A 13524-nucleotide genomic window follows, 5' to 3' on the forward strand; every position below is an offset into this window, starting at 1 on the left:
TCCCTCTTTTTCTATTCTTTGGAAGAGTTTGCTTAAAGCTGGTGTTATTCTGGCTGAAATGTTTTATGAGACTCAGCATTAAAGCCATCGGAATCATGTTACACATTTGTTACACCTATTCGCACATTCACCATGGGCTGAGAGTGCTGCCTCAAACAGTTTTATAAATTGCAGGGTTCTTCCTTCAGAATAGAACATGAGATAGATTTGTTCATATAAAAGATACAAACCACTGCTAAACTGGACATATTTGTCTATAAAGTGCTATTTTAATGGTGTCTTTTTCACTTAAATCACTAGTGCTTTTCCTTTTTTGTTATTTCATGAGTTTCAGCACATGTATCAATAAGGGGTCACTATAAAGTGTTACTGAAATGTAGCTTTTGCCTTCTTCAACTAAATGCCTCCTTCAGAGCAGCTTCCTGACTTAAATGTGGGCCACCATATTACAGAATATGAGAGCATCTCCTGAAGGGTCATAACTGCAATGTTAAATCCCCCAAAACAAAAATCTACTGTAAATGGTTTACATCTGTACTGCTTCTCCTTGGTTCTCCTTTGTCTTAGAGCCCCTTCTGTATGCACAGTTACTTGTGGGAAAGAGTGGTGTTCTTCAAACAATGGCCATCATTTAACCTACTTATTTTGATGATAAGTTTACTTCTTTTTAAAATCTCAAGTATAGGTTCAGGAGCAGTGGCTCTTGCCTGTAATTCCAGCACTCTGGGAGGCTAAGGCAGGCAGATTGCTTGACCCAGGAGTTCCAGACCAGCCTGGGCAATGTGGCAAAACCTGGCCCCTACAAAAAATAAGTCCAGCGTGGTGATGCATGCCTCTAGTCCCAGCTACTTGGGAGGCTGAGATGGAAGATCACTTGAGCCCAGGATGTCAAGGCTGCAGTGACCTGTGATTGTAACACTGTACTCCAGCCTGAGCAAACAAGGTTAGACCCTACCTCAAAAAACCCCAAAACTGAAGTATAATTTAATATATAAAAGTCAAACTATAGGATACTTTAAGAGAAAATGTTAATAATAATATTATAAAGCTCTAAAACTGTGATGAAGAAAAAAATCATTATTGTAGACTTAGATAAATTTATGCATTTTTGTAGAAATACCTACCTTTCAGAAACAGATTCATTCTGATCTGGTGACAAATTAATTTTTTTACTTTCTTTTTCTGAAGGGTTAGAAGGCTTATCATTCACAGAAGACCTTTCAACTGACTCCAGATTATCCAAAATGATAGTCTCTGAATTTGCAACCTATTAAATGGGTAAGAAAAAAGCAGTTGAGGGGAAGTTTACCAATTGTATCCTTCCACCAAATTATTATTTTCAAAGTATTCTTGCATACATATGGCAAAACATAAGTTAAATCACATGTATTGTGAAGGCTGATGACTATGATTGTGATTTGCCTGCCAAAATGAATTTTTAAAAACTTCAGGCAGGTTGTGGTGGCTCACGCCTGTAATCCCAGCACTTGGGAGGCTGAGGTGAGAGGATCACCTACAGTTAGGAGTTCAAGACCAGCCTGATCAACATGGAGAAACACCGTCTCTACTAAAAATACAAAATTAGCCAGGCGTGGTAGCACATGCCTGTAATCCCAGCTACCTGGTAGGCTGAGGCAGGAGAATTGCTTGAATCCGGGAGGTAGAGGTTGCGGTGAGCTGAGATCGCACCATCGCACTCCAGCCTGGGCAACAAGAGCGAAACTCCGTCTCAAAAAAAAAAAAAAACAAAAAAACTTCGAAGGAACCAAATAGATGGTACACATTAACTTCCTAGCCTGGATGGCAAGAAAGAAAAATGTTTAGGTACTTTTAGACAACACTTGATTCCTATTAGACTAAGTTTTAGGAACTAATAAACCCTATACTTAACAATAAAATTTTAATAAAGACTAGAAATAGATTGCTAACTTGCTCTTCCAGTTGAGTTTATGTAAAACTTGGTGCTGAAACATTTTGTATTCTGTTTTGGTCAAGAACTTACAGCATTTTGTATATATATAAATATATAAGTATATATCTATAAATAGATATCTGTAAATATATGTATCTATAAAAATATATAAATTCAAAAGCATCATGTGACTGCCCAACTTAGAAACTTTTCTAAGGGACAGCATGAACAAAAATGGCTTTATGTAAAGACAGAATTCGGAAATGTTATTATCTTAAGAGAACAGATTTTATACACAGAAAGAGGTTTAAGTAACATAAGAAAGTAGTAGCAAAAAATATTTGGTATCCTTTCAGTTCCAGGTCAAGGTGGCATAGGCTCTTGCCTGCTCGTCTCCTCTAATTACAACATTGTTAAGAATATAAGTATCATAAAGCTCTAAGACTGTTGAGTACCATCAGTAATGAGAATTCATTAGTATCTTATCTTCCTCACCCCACCACCAGCTTTGAACATCAATCCAGGCCAGGACCATCCATAATGTTTCTTTGTTAAACCAAACTACTTCTTCCCTACTGATTCCAAATAATAAACATGAAACTGGAAATAATTTGACCAATAATCCTAACTCTGAAAGATGTAAAGCAAAAGGCAGACTGGCTGAGGAATTCATGACTGAGTAGCAGCATCACAGTGAGTATCCTTAAGTTTTCTTTTTACTCTCCATATATCTGCATTGGAAGCTGGGCACCCATCTGTTGCCACAAACCTGTAGCAGCAGTGGCAAACTCCCCAGTTTCATACTTGCAGAATCAGGGGCCTAATTTACCACGGCAGCAGTATCAGCTGTGTCCTATCTGACATTTGGGGCAATGGCAGGCCCAATCTGCTGCAGTGTTGCAACCATAGGCCAACTTTTCCTAAATTTCCCACTCAACAGGACTGGGGCGTGAGGTGACACCTGCAGAGACTAAATGGGAGACCCAGTGGAACCAGAAGAACGAAGCTAAGCAGTATGGCACGGTAAGAGCTCTGACAAGTAAACTGTCACTGAAACCTCAGCTTACAAGAAGAGGTGAGGAGCTACACACTAAACAGGGAAACTTCCTGCTGAAAGAGAGTTGTATGCTTAGTGTCTTCAAGGAGCCCTCGATGTGACTGAATACTGAGACATTTGATCCTTCCAAGGCACTAGGAAAAGGGTATGCAGCCAAAAATCTTGACTTTCTCTCCAGGTCATGCTCTTCTGATAGTGAGCCTCCTGAGTCTTCTGCATTCTGGACAGGCTGAAAATTTCCTGAATCTTCAAGTCCTTTCTGCTAAACAGTTTCTTCTTCAATTTTCCTTTTTTCCCACTTTGTAATAAGAAACAAGAAGAAACCAGGCTAAACCTATAACACTTTGCTTAGAAACCTCGTAAGCCCCTGTAATCCCAGCTACTACAGAGGCTAAGGCATAAAAATTGATTGAACCCAGGAGGCCGATGTTGCAGTGAGCCGAGATTGTGCCACTGCACTCCAGCGTGGACAACAGAGTGAGACTTTTTGACTCCAAAAATTAAATATAATAGGGCCTGGCACGGTGGCTCACACCTGTAATCCCAACGCTTTGATGGCCGAGGCAGGGACACCACGAGCTCAAGAGTTCCAGACCAGCCTGGGCAATATGGTGAAACCTCATCTCTTCCAAAAATACACAAATTAGCCAGGCGTGGTGGCACATGCCTATAATCCCAGCTACTCAGAAGGCTAAGGTAGGAGAATTGCTTGAACCAGTGAGGTGGAGGTTGCAGTGAACCAAGATTATGACACTGCACTTCATCCTGGGCAACAGAGCAAGACTCCGTAACAAAAAAACAAACAAACCAAAAAACCACACACACACAAAGAAAGAACCCAATCTCATAAGCCAAAGAAAAATCCAAATTCATCGTTTGTAAGTTCTGCTTTCCATGTAACTTTAGGACATAATACAACTAAACTTCCTGCCACTATGTAACACAAATCCCCTTTCCTCCTATTTCTAAGGACATGTTCCTCACTTCCTTTTAAGGCCTCACCAACAATGTTTTTAATGTCTGTATTTCTACCAAAAGTTTGTTTATGAAGATGTAGGTATGAAGTCCATGGTAGGTGTTCTCCACTGTGCTCCTCATTTCCTTTTAACCCCCAAGGGCAGTCTTTAACTTCCAAATTTCTATTAAGAGTCTGTTCAAGGCAATCTAGGCTTTTTTTTTTTTTTTTTGAGATGGAATCTCTCGCTCTATCGCCCAGGCTGGAGTGCAGTGGCATGATCTTGACTCACTGCAAACTTTGCCTCCTGGGTTCAAGTGATTCGCCTGCCTCAGCCTCCCACGTAGCTGGGACTACAGGCACATGCCACCACGCCCAGGTAATTTCCATATTTTTAGGAAAGGTGGGGTTTCACCATGTCGGCTAGGCTAGTCTTGAACTCCTGACCTCCAGTGATCTACCCACCTTGGCCTCCCAAAGTGCTGGGATTACAGGCGTGAGCCACCATGCCCAGTCAATCCAGGCTTTTTAGAAAGCATGTTCCTTGAAATCCTTCCATTCTCCACCTATTACCCTAAAGTCACTTTCACATTTTTAGGTATTGGTTACATCAGTACCCCATACTTCCTGATATCAAATTCTCTATTACCACAAACTGCATGGCTTAAAACAACACAAACTTATTTTATCGCGGTTTTGGAAGACTAAAAGTTTGCTATCAGTTTCACTACGCTAAAATCAAGGAACTGGGCTTCCTTCTGGAGGCTGCCTGCACTTCTGGACTTGAGCCTCTTCCTCTGTCTTCGGTGTACCTCATTCCAGCGTCCCATCTCCTCTTTCTACTTTTAACCTTCTTGCTACTTTTTTCTTAGAATCCTTGTGATTAAAATGAGCCCACCCAGATAATCCAGGATTAACTCCCCATCATATCAGCGTACTTAATTTAATAATACCTACGAAGACCCTTTCCACCATGTAAGGTAACATTCACAAATTCTGGGAATAAGGTTATGGATATCTTTTAGGGACCATTTTTTTTCCATCTACCACAGCTGCAGAAGGTCTAAACATCACTATCAACCATCTTGGCATAACTAACTGAAATATGACATTTACAGAACATTACAACCAACATTCTGTACGTGGAACATTTATCCAGTGAAATCATATTGTGTTATCCTACCTTGTGTTGGCCTTACCAACTCATTCTTAATTGAAGAAGCCAGACAAACTCCATCTTAGCTTCTTCACTTGTAGTTATTTTCCCACCATTAAGATATAGCTATAGTGTGTGGCTGGGGCAGGATAACACCAGGCACATCCAGCAATGCATTTGCTGCTAAGATACCAAGTCAAGCAGTACCAGCAGACCCTTTTGCTAAGTACTCAGAGCCCCATATCTATAAGTTGTAAGTCTTTGGGGACAGCTTAAGCTCCTGCACCTGGTACTGCTTACTTCTTATGTGCTAGTTTATCCTTTAACTTTCTGCTTGCGCTGCTTCTGTGAAAAAATTACTTTAGCTTGGCTCCCTCTCCCTTTTCAAACTAGGGTATAAGAAAACCACTCAACTCTTTCTTCAGGGCCGAGAGAATTTTGACCATTAGCCATCTCTCAGTCGCTGGCAATAAAGGATTTGTAACTCAAATCTCAAGAGTGTGGCGCATTCCTTTACTCACTTGGGTATAATAATATGCTTGCCTATAACCCCCATTAGAAATAAAGTATAGTGTACACTGTAGCACTCCAAACATTAAAAAGACAAGTGAATTCAATAATTAGATAACATGGACAAATTCCTCACAAAGATAACTTATAAAACGGATACAAGATAAAAGGATGGCCCTATACCTACAAAAGAACTGGATTTTCAAATAAAAACCATCGTACAAAGAAAGCTCCTGACCAGACGGGATGGCTCACGCCTGTAATCCCAACACTTTAGGAGGCAGAGGTGGGCAGAACACCTGAAGTGGGGGGCTCGAGACCAGCCTGACCAACACGGAAAAACCCTGTTCTCTACTAAAAATACAGAATTAGCCAGGCTTGCTGGCGAATGCCTATAATCCCAGCTACTTGGGAGACTGAGAAAGGAGAATCACTGGAGAATCACTGGAACACGGGACACAGGGAGGTAGAGGTGTGGTACGCATCACTGCACTGCAGCCTGGGCAGTAAGGGTGAAATTCCATCTCAAAAAAAAAAAGTCTCCTTGCTCAGTTTTCAGAATCTAAGTGGTAAGTATACAATTCTTCACTATGAAATTATTTCAACTTTGCTATATACATTTGATACTTTCCATGATGAAATGGGGTGGGGGAAGATAGTCTTGGCAATCACCAATTGTCTTTCTACTGCCTTTACTAAAGAAATACAAGCGGCATTTACTGCCTAAGGGTATCTTCTCCATAGACAGATTTATGGAAACAGAAAATAAGTAAAAACTTACTTACCTTTACACCTTCTGTCCAACCTTGGAAATATATTCATTTCTTATAATCCAACCACTTATGTGAGTCAAACAGATTATTAAAATTTCTCTGTGTTTATACAAACCTTACAGGCTCCATTACTGGATAACATGTTTGGTTTCAAACAATTCCTTTGAGAGTATAATACTGTTTCAATACGTCTTTTAAGTTTTGCTATTTTTGCCTAGAAGAAAAAGAGAAAAAAGAATACTAAGCCATAGAACTACATATCATATTATACAGAGATGGAGGGAAAATTATTTGCCCAAGTTGTTTTGTAAGACTTAGGCATCTACCCAAATGAGAAATTGTGATATATATGCAAAAATCACATTTCATGCTTGTGTGTGTGTGTGTGTATATATATATATATTTTTTTTTTAAGAGACGGGATCTCGCTACGTTGCCCAGACTGGAGTGCAGTGGCTATTCATAGGTACGATCCCACTACTGATCAGCATGGGAGTTTTGACCTGCTCGGTTTCTGACCTGGTCTGGTTCACCCCTCCTTAGGCAACCTGGTGGTCCCCCGTTCCTAGGAGGTCACCATATTGATGCTGAACTTAGTGCGGACACCCTATCGGCATAGTGCACTACAGCCCGGAACTCCTGTGCTCAAGCGATCCTCCAGCCTCAGCCTCCTGAGTAGCTGGGACTACAGGCATGCGTCACTGCACCTGGCTATATATTTTCTTTTTGAGACAGAATTTTCTCGTTTCCCAGGCTGGAGTGCAATGGCACCATCTCGGCTCACCACAACCTCTGCCTCCCGAGTTCAAGCAATTCTCCTGCCTCAGCCTCCTGAGTAGCTGGGATTACAGGCACATGCCATGACACCCAGCTAATTTTGTATTTTTAGTAGAGACGGGGTTTTGCCACATTGGTAAGGCATGTTTCGAGCTCCTGAGCTCAGGTGATCTGCCTGCCTTGGCCTCCCAAAGTGCTGGGATTACGGGGGTGAGCCATTGTGCCTGGCCTATGCTTGTATAATGTTAAACATAAAGTAGATAAAAATCTCAAGCTTCCGCCACGCATGGTTGAAAGCCTGAAACAGGTTGTACAAGTTCTAAGAAAGGATAATTTAGAAAGAAATGAAGCTGCCTATATATTAAGCCTGTCAACTGACACACAATGCCTAAGCTATGAATATCTCTCAAAAGGCAATATTGCTAAGCTATAATAAATTACATTGTCTATGATATGTTCTTATGCCTAGTGGCCAGGAATCAGGTGTTTCTTCCCTTGTTTTCCTTTGATAATATGAAAAATATCACCAAATTCTGCTTTTTAAAAGGATTGAAATGGGCCAGGTGTGGTGACTCATGCTTGTAATCCTAGCACTTTGGGAGGCTGAGGGTAGAGGATCGTTTGAGCTCAAAAGTTTTGAGGGCAGCCTGGGCAACATGGTGAAACCTCATTTCTATGAAAAATACAGAAATTAGCATGGAGGTGTGCACCTGCAGTCCCAGCTACTCTGGAGACTGAGGTGGGAGGACTGCTTGAGCTTGGGAGGCAGAGGTTGCAGTGAGCCACCATACTCCAGCCTAGCCAACAGAGCAAGAACACCTCCCATTCCCCCAAAAATGACTCAAATGAAATGAAAACTTACCAAGAGTCCGTCTGCTATTCCTTCATGTTTATTTCTGCACTCTGTCTTTCCAATGCGTTGGTTCAATTCTTCCAGTTTCTTATCAAATAGTTTGTAATTTAAACTATACATTTCCTGTTGAATCAAATGTCTGACCTAGAATTTTAAAATAAAAACCACAATACCCCCCGTTTCAAATTTAAAAGCAATTTTACTTTCTACTTTAAAAAAATAGCCTTGCTCTTTTCTGGATTTACTGTAACCAATTAAATATACTTTATTTATATTTGTGTGTTTAGGCAACTATACCAGTAAGTTGTATAAAACTTCAATATTAAACTTAAAACACACTCAATATTTACATATACTGGACATGTTAGAAATTAATGCTAACCTTAGTTTCTTACAGTTTCATTTGAATTCCATACTATACATTATAGAAACAATTTAAAGACTATACGTCATTTATATTTTTTTAATGACCATAATTGCAAGTTAGTATTCCACAAAAAGGAACTCTACTTATCTGAAAACCAGAGCCTGATGAAAATGGTAGGTTGGGCCGGGCGTGGCAGCTCGCGCCTGTAATCCCAGCACTTTGGGAGGCTGAGGTGGGCGGATCACGAGGTAAAGAGATTGAGACCATCCTGGCCATGATGAAACCCCGTCTCTACTAAAAATACAAAAATTAGCCGGGTGTGGTGGCACGCGCCTGTAGTCCCAGCTACTCGGGAGGCTGAAGCGGAAGAACTGCTTGAACCCAGGAGGCGGAGGTTGCAGTGAGCCGAGATTGCGCGACTGCACTCCAGCCTGGTGACAGAGCAAGACTCTGTCCCCAAAAAAAGAAAATGGTAGATTGGTCTGTAGCAGATATAGAACACAAGGGTGAGACTTGACATTGCCATTAATAAGCTCTCTGACCCTTGGGTCAGTCACTTTATTTCTGGGCTTCATTTTCCTTCTCCACAAATAAGTAGATTATATAATAAATGTTGAACAAGTGATACTCAAAGGATTTCTATAGAAACATAAGGTAATATGCAAAAAAAGAGCTCCATAAAATAAAAAACACTGAATTTGTATGAAAGAAATAAATATGCAAGATAATCACCATTACTTCCATAACTTTTTTAGGCGGTGGCTTTCTCATTGTTAAAATTGAAATAATATCAGTCAGTTGGTTACCTTAGCTAGTTCGAGCATGGTGCTAAAATTGAAAGAAGCCGGCCGGGCTTTGGTGGCTTACGCCTGTAATCCCAACACTTTGAGAGGACAAGGCGGGTAGATCAGAAGGTTAGGAGTTCGAGACCAGCCTGACCAACACGGTGAAACCCCGTCTCTACTAAAAATACAAAAATTAGCCTGGCATGGTGGCACATTCCGGTAATCCCAGCTACTCAAGAGGCTGAGGCAGGAGAATCATTTCAACCTGGGAGGTTGAGGTTGCAGTGAGCGGAGATGGCACCAATGCACTCCAGCCAGGGCAACAGAACAAGACACTGTCTCAAAAAAGTAAAAAGTTGAATCTTGGAGAAACATATCTAAATGTTTTGAACATATGTGGAGACACTGTTTTGTACAGTGTTTCTCTAACACCAGGAATGACGAACAATCATATAGGATAGCTGTTAAAATCACAAATTCCTAGGCCACATCCTGGATCCACCAAACAATGTTTTGGAAAGGGGCCTGGAAAGTTGTATAGTTACAGTTACTACAAATAATTTTTATGAGGTATATCTGAGAAAGCAGTAGCCTAAAACAACTGTCTTCATCTATTAGTAAGCTCAAGAAACTACAATTTAAACAAGTATTCCTGGTGGTTCAGATAGACACAGGTCCTTAAATTTGATCATTTTGGACTAAGTACCCACTATGGGGTAACTCCTCTTGATTAGACTATATCCTTGATCTAATTTAATGGTAATGTTCCTCATACAGAAGACATAATAACTTCCATCAAATACCTCATCATTTTTTTTTTTTTTTTTTAACCACTGGAAATGTGTCCATTAATAGGGAACCACCTTGAAGTCCTGGCTTCAAAGTGAAGATAGCAACCAAACTGGCCTGAAGTTTGGAGAAGGTACAAACTTATCTCCAATCTCTGACAACTTTCTAAGACAGTGGGTAGAATGAATAACTTAGACGGTAAAGGAAAAACCCTTCCTCTTCAGTAATTTAACTGGAACTAGGCCAAGATCCTTATGAAACTTCAAAAGGCTAAGAAACGATCACTCTAGGACTCTTTCAGTAGGGGAGAAAAATGTCAGAATGTGGGGGAGGGCTATCTCATTGAGATTCAAGCAAGGTAAATACACAGATATGCTTTAGAGAGATAACAGTCTGGACAAGAATTATAAGAAGTGAGGAAAGCTAGCTATTTAGAGATGGTTATGTACACATTAGAACTTACTTCTGGCCGAGCACGGTGGCTCACACCTGTAATCCCAGCACTTTGGAAGGCCAAGGCAGGCAGATCACTTGAAGTCAGTAGTTCAAGACCAGCCTGGCCAACATGGTAAAACCTGTCTCAACTAAAAATACACACAAAAAATTAGCTGGGAGTGCTAGTGTACACCTGTAGTCCCAACTACTCAGGAGGTGGAAGTAGCAGTGAGCCTCGACTGTGCCACGAACTCCAGTCTGGGCAACAGAGTGAGACTCTGTCTCAAAAAAGCAAAAAGAACTACTCACTTTAGCTATTAATCACTGGACACAAGACCCAGCTGGAATCCCCAATCTTCTTCTTGAATAACATGGTCCTTAGGGCTAGATCCGTGCTTGCCATACTTCCACTACCCTTTCTCTGCCAACAATAGAACACTTACTTATTTTTTATTGTGTCTCCTTTGGTCTTCTTGGAAGAAAAACAAAAGGTAGACAGGGGAAAACTGTTGACTCACCCTTTAACCTGGTTCTGCCTAAGGGTTTCTGAAAGATTTCCCTTTATTAGGTGAAGAATATACATTCATAGCACATATATCTATCTAACTGTAATGGTCTGTTTTAAAAAACGGCAGTAGTGTTTCTGTTTCTGAAACAGTTTGTAGGGTAGTTTAGACTGGGAAATTTTGGTCCATTACAGTTGAGAGACATTAATCTACTACGTAATGATTTACGGTAGTGGCATTCTACTGGTAGTGAAATAGAAAAACATGGTCATCAAAACCCATCCTGAGTATAGCCATTTTACTACAACTGAAACACTACACTTCAACTAATAATTGATCAGACACATATTGAGACTGTAGTACAATGAGATAAAATGAGGTTACAATGAAAGCAAGAAGACTATTTAATGATGCCATAAAGCAAAATGTCAGATAATGCACCATATCCATTTAAGTTTGGAAAATAGGGCCAGTAAACCTAAATGCAGCGGGACTTTCCAATGGACTTCCAGGTTGTTTGAGTCTTCTGGATTGTGGTGAGATCTACAAACAGATATAGCTGCAGATCTAAGAGCTCCACGACTAGTATAAAAGAGATTGGATTGTTTACAAAGCTCAGGGTCATCCAGTGTCTGACTCACCAACAAATATGAGTGTAGTATTGACTGAAAGCCCATTCTCTTTCTGCAACAGGTCTCTACCTACACACGATCCCTAGGTAACTGTGCATGAGATCATTTTCAAGAAAGCAGAGCTGTTTTGGTAGTGTATATAATTTCTCTCTCCCCAATCTGTGATAATTCAGCTTTCACATACCAGCTTTGCATCAAGTGGGAGTCCTCTGTACTATGTCACTGTGGAGACCAGGTAATTAATTTACCATGCTTTACTAATCAAAAGTAAAAGTTTTATTTAAGCCCCAATATCTTACCTGTTCCAAGAATGCTGTTTGCCTTTCCAAATCCACACAAATATTTTCATTAATTTGCTCTGAAGTTTTCATGCGTTTAACATTTTCTTTGTTTTCTGAAAACATCCTCTTCTTTTGATAATGGCCTTGAAGAGATGGAAAGATGATAAAGAAAGATATTTTAAAGAAGAAAATAGTTCACCATGGCAGCTCATGTCTGTAATTCCAGCACTCTGGGAGGCTAAGGAGGGAGGATGGCTTGAGGCCAGGAGTTCAAGACCAGCCTGGGCAACATAGTGAAAATTCATCTCTATAAAAAATTTAAAATTAGCTGGGTATGGTGGGGTATCCCTGTAGTCCCAGCTACTTGGGAGGCTGAGGTGGGAGGATTGCTTGAGCCTGGGAGGCTGACATGGCAGTGAGCACCTCAACCACTGCACTCCAACCTGGGTAACACAGTGAGACCCTGTTTCGAGGAGGAAAAAAAAGAGAAAGAAATAGAATTCTCTATTTAGGGACCCTCTGAGCAAATGGAAAAACTAAAATGTGTAAATGGCAGCATTTTTCAGAAAGTTCAATTGCATAAAAACATATCCACCAATTATTCCTTAAATGAGTAATCTGGGTAACAACAGCAAAACTCCTTCTCAAAAAAAAAAAAAAAAAAAAAAGAAGTTATCTTAGGTAGGGTTCTGGTCTCAGATACACTGTCCCTTCAATCTTACTTAATAATACACATATATCAACAAAAACTTAAAAATTAAAAATTATGGCATTTAATTCTGTTTATGGTTACTTAAGTGGTTCTACATTATTTTCTACACAGATAATCTTTTTTTTCTTTTTTCTTTTTTTGAGACAGAGTCTCGCTCTTGTCATCTAGGCTGGAGTGAAGTGGCGCAATCTTGGCCCATGGCTCACTGCAACCTCCGTCCCAGGGTTTCAAGCAATTCTCCTGTCTCAGCCTCCTGAGTAGCTGGGATTACAGGCACCCACCACCATGCCTGGCTAATTTTTTTTGTATTTTTAGTAGAGATGGGGTTTTGCAATATTGGTCAGGCTGGTCCTCCACTACTGACCTCGGGTAATCCACCTGCCTTGGCCTCCCAAAGTGCTAAGATTACAGGCTTGAGTCACCATGCCTGGCTTCTTCTTTTTGTTTTTTTCAGAAGAGACAGGGTCTTAGATCTCTTGTCCAGGCTGGTCTTGATGGCTCAAGCGATCCTCCTGCCTTGGCCTCCCAAAGTGCTGTGATTGTAGCCATGAGCCACTGCACCCAGCCAGTCCTATTAGACGTATTTTAAATAGATGATAATGTTATTATTTTTAAGCAATTTTAAATTCATCTTGTTAAATGATCATTCTGTAGCCTAGACAAGAACACAAAATTTATCCTATGAAATCAGTTTGTTCTATTTCATCAATCAACGTATAAATGCCCTACTTCAAATGAAATTCACTTTTGCTATTTTAATGATGTTATAACCCAAGATCTTCATTTATTATTTGGGGTGCTTCTCTTTCTCTACACACACATATACACACATGTGTGCATATATTATCTATCGTTTTATACTTGGCATGTGATTAACAGGTCAATTCTATAAAAAGAAATAGGGTTACCAACAATTTTTAAAACCTACTCTCATTCAACCAGCCTCCTTCTTAATCTAATAAATAAAACTTCAAACTTCAGAAGAAATGTATATGAAACGAACCAAATAATTGCTATAAAACAC

At 40.2% G+C, this 13524-nt stretch overlaps 1 protein-coding gene across 2 annotated transcripts in view; it reads right to left on the reverse strand.

Annotated features, from left to right (window-relative positions):
• The window catches only part of ATF7IP2 (activating transcription factor 7 interacting protein 2), a 79497-nt gene that overhangs the window by 16442 nt on the left and 49531 nt on the right, over window positions 1–13524 (reverse strand). Inside the window, exons 3-6 of one of the 2 annotated variants that reach the window (XM_037740195.1) lie at window positions 11807–11931; window positions 8003–8116; window positions 6479–6577; window positions 1125–1267 (exon numbers count right to left, since the gene is read on the reverse strand). In XM_037740195.1, coding sequence (XP_037596123.1) covers window positions 1125–1267; window positions 6479–6577; window positions 8003–8116; window positions 11807–11931 — 481 coding nt within the window. Of the gene's footprint in view, window positions 1–1124; window positions 1268–6478; window positions 6578–8002; window positions 8138–11806; window positions 11932–13524 lie in introns of both variants that reach the window. The other variant, XM_017533569.2, reaches the window with a different exon arrangement.

The sequence above is a fragment of the Cebus imitator genome, unplaced genomic scaffold, assembly GCF_001604975.1.
Source record: "Cebus imitator isolate Cc_AM_T3 unplaced genomic scaffold, Cebus_imitator-1.0 Scaffold4, whole genome shotgun sequence".
NCBI lineage: Eukaryota > Metazoa > Chordata > Mammalia > Primates > Cebidae > Cebus > Cebus imitator.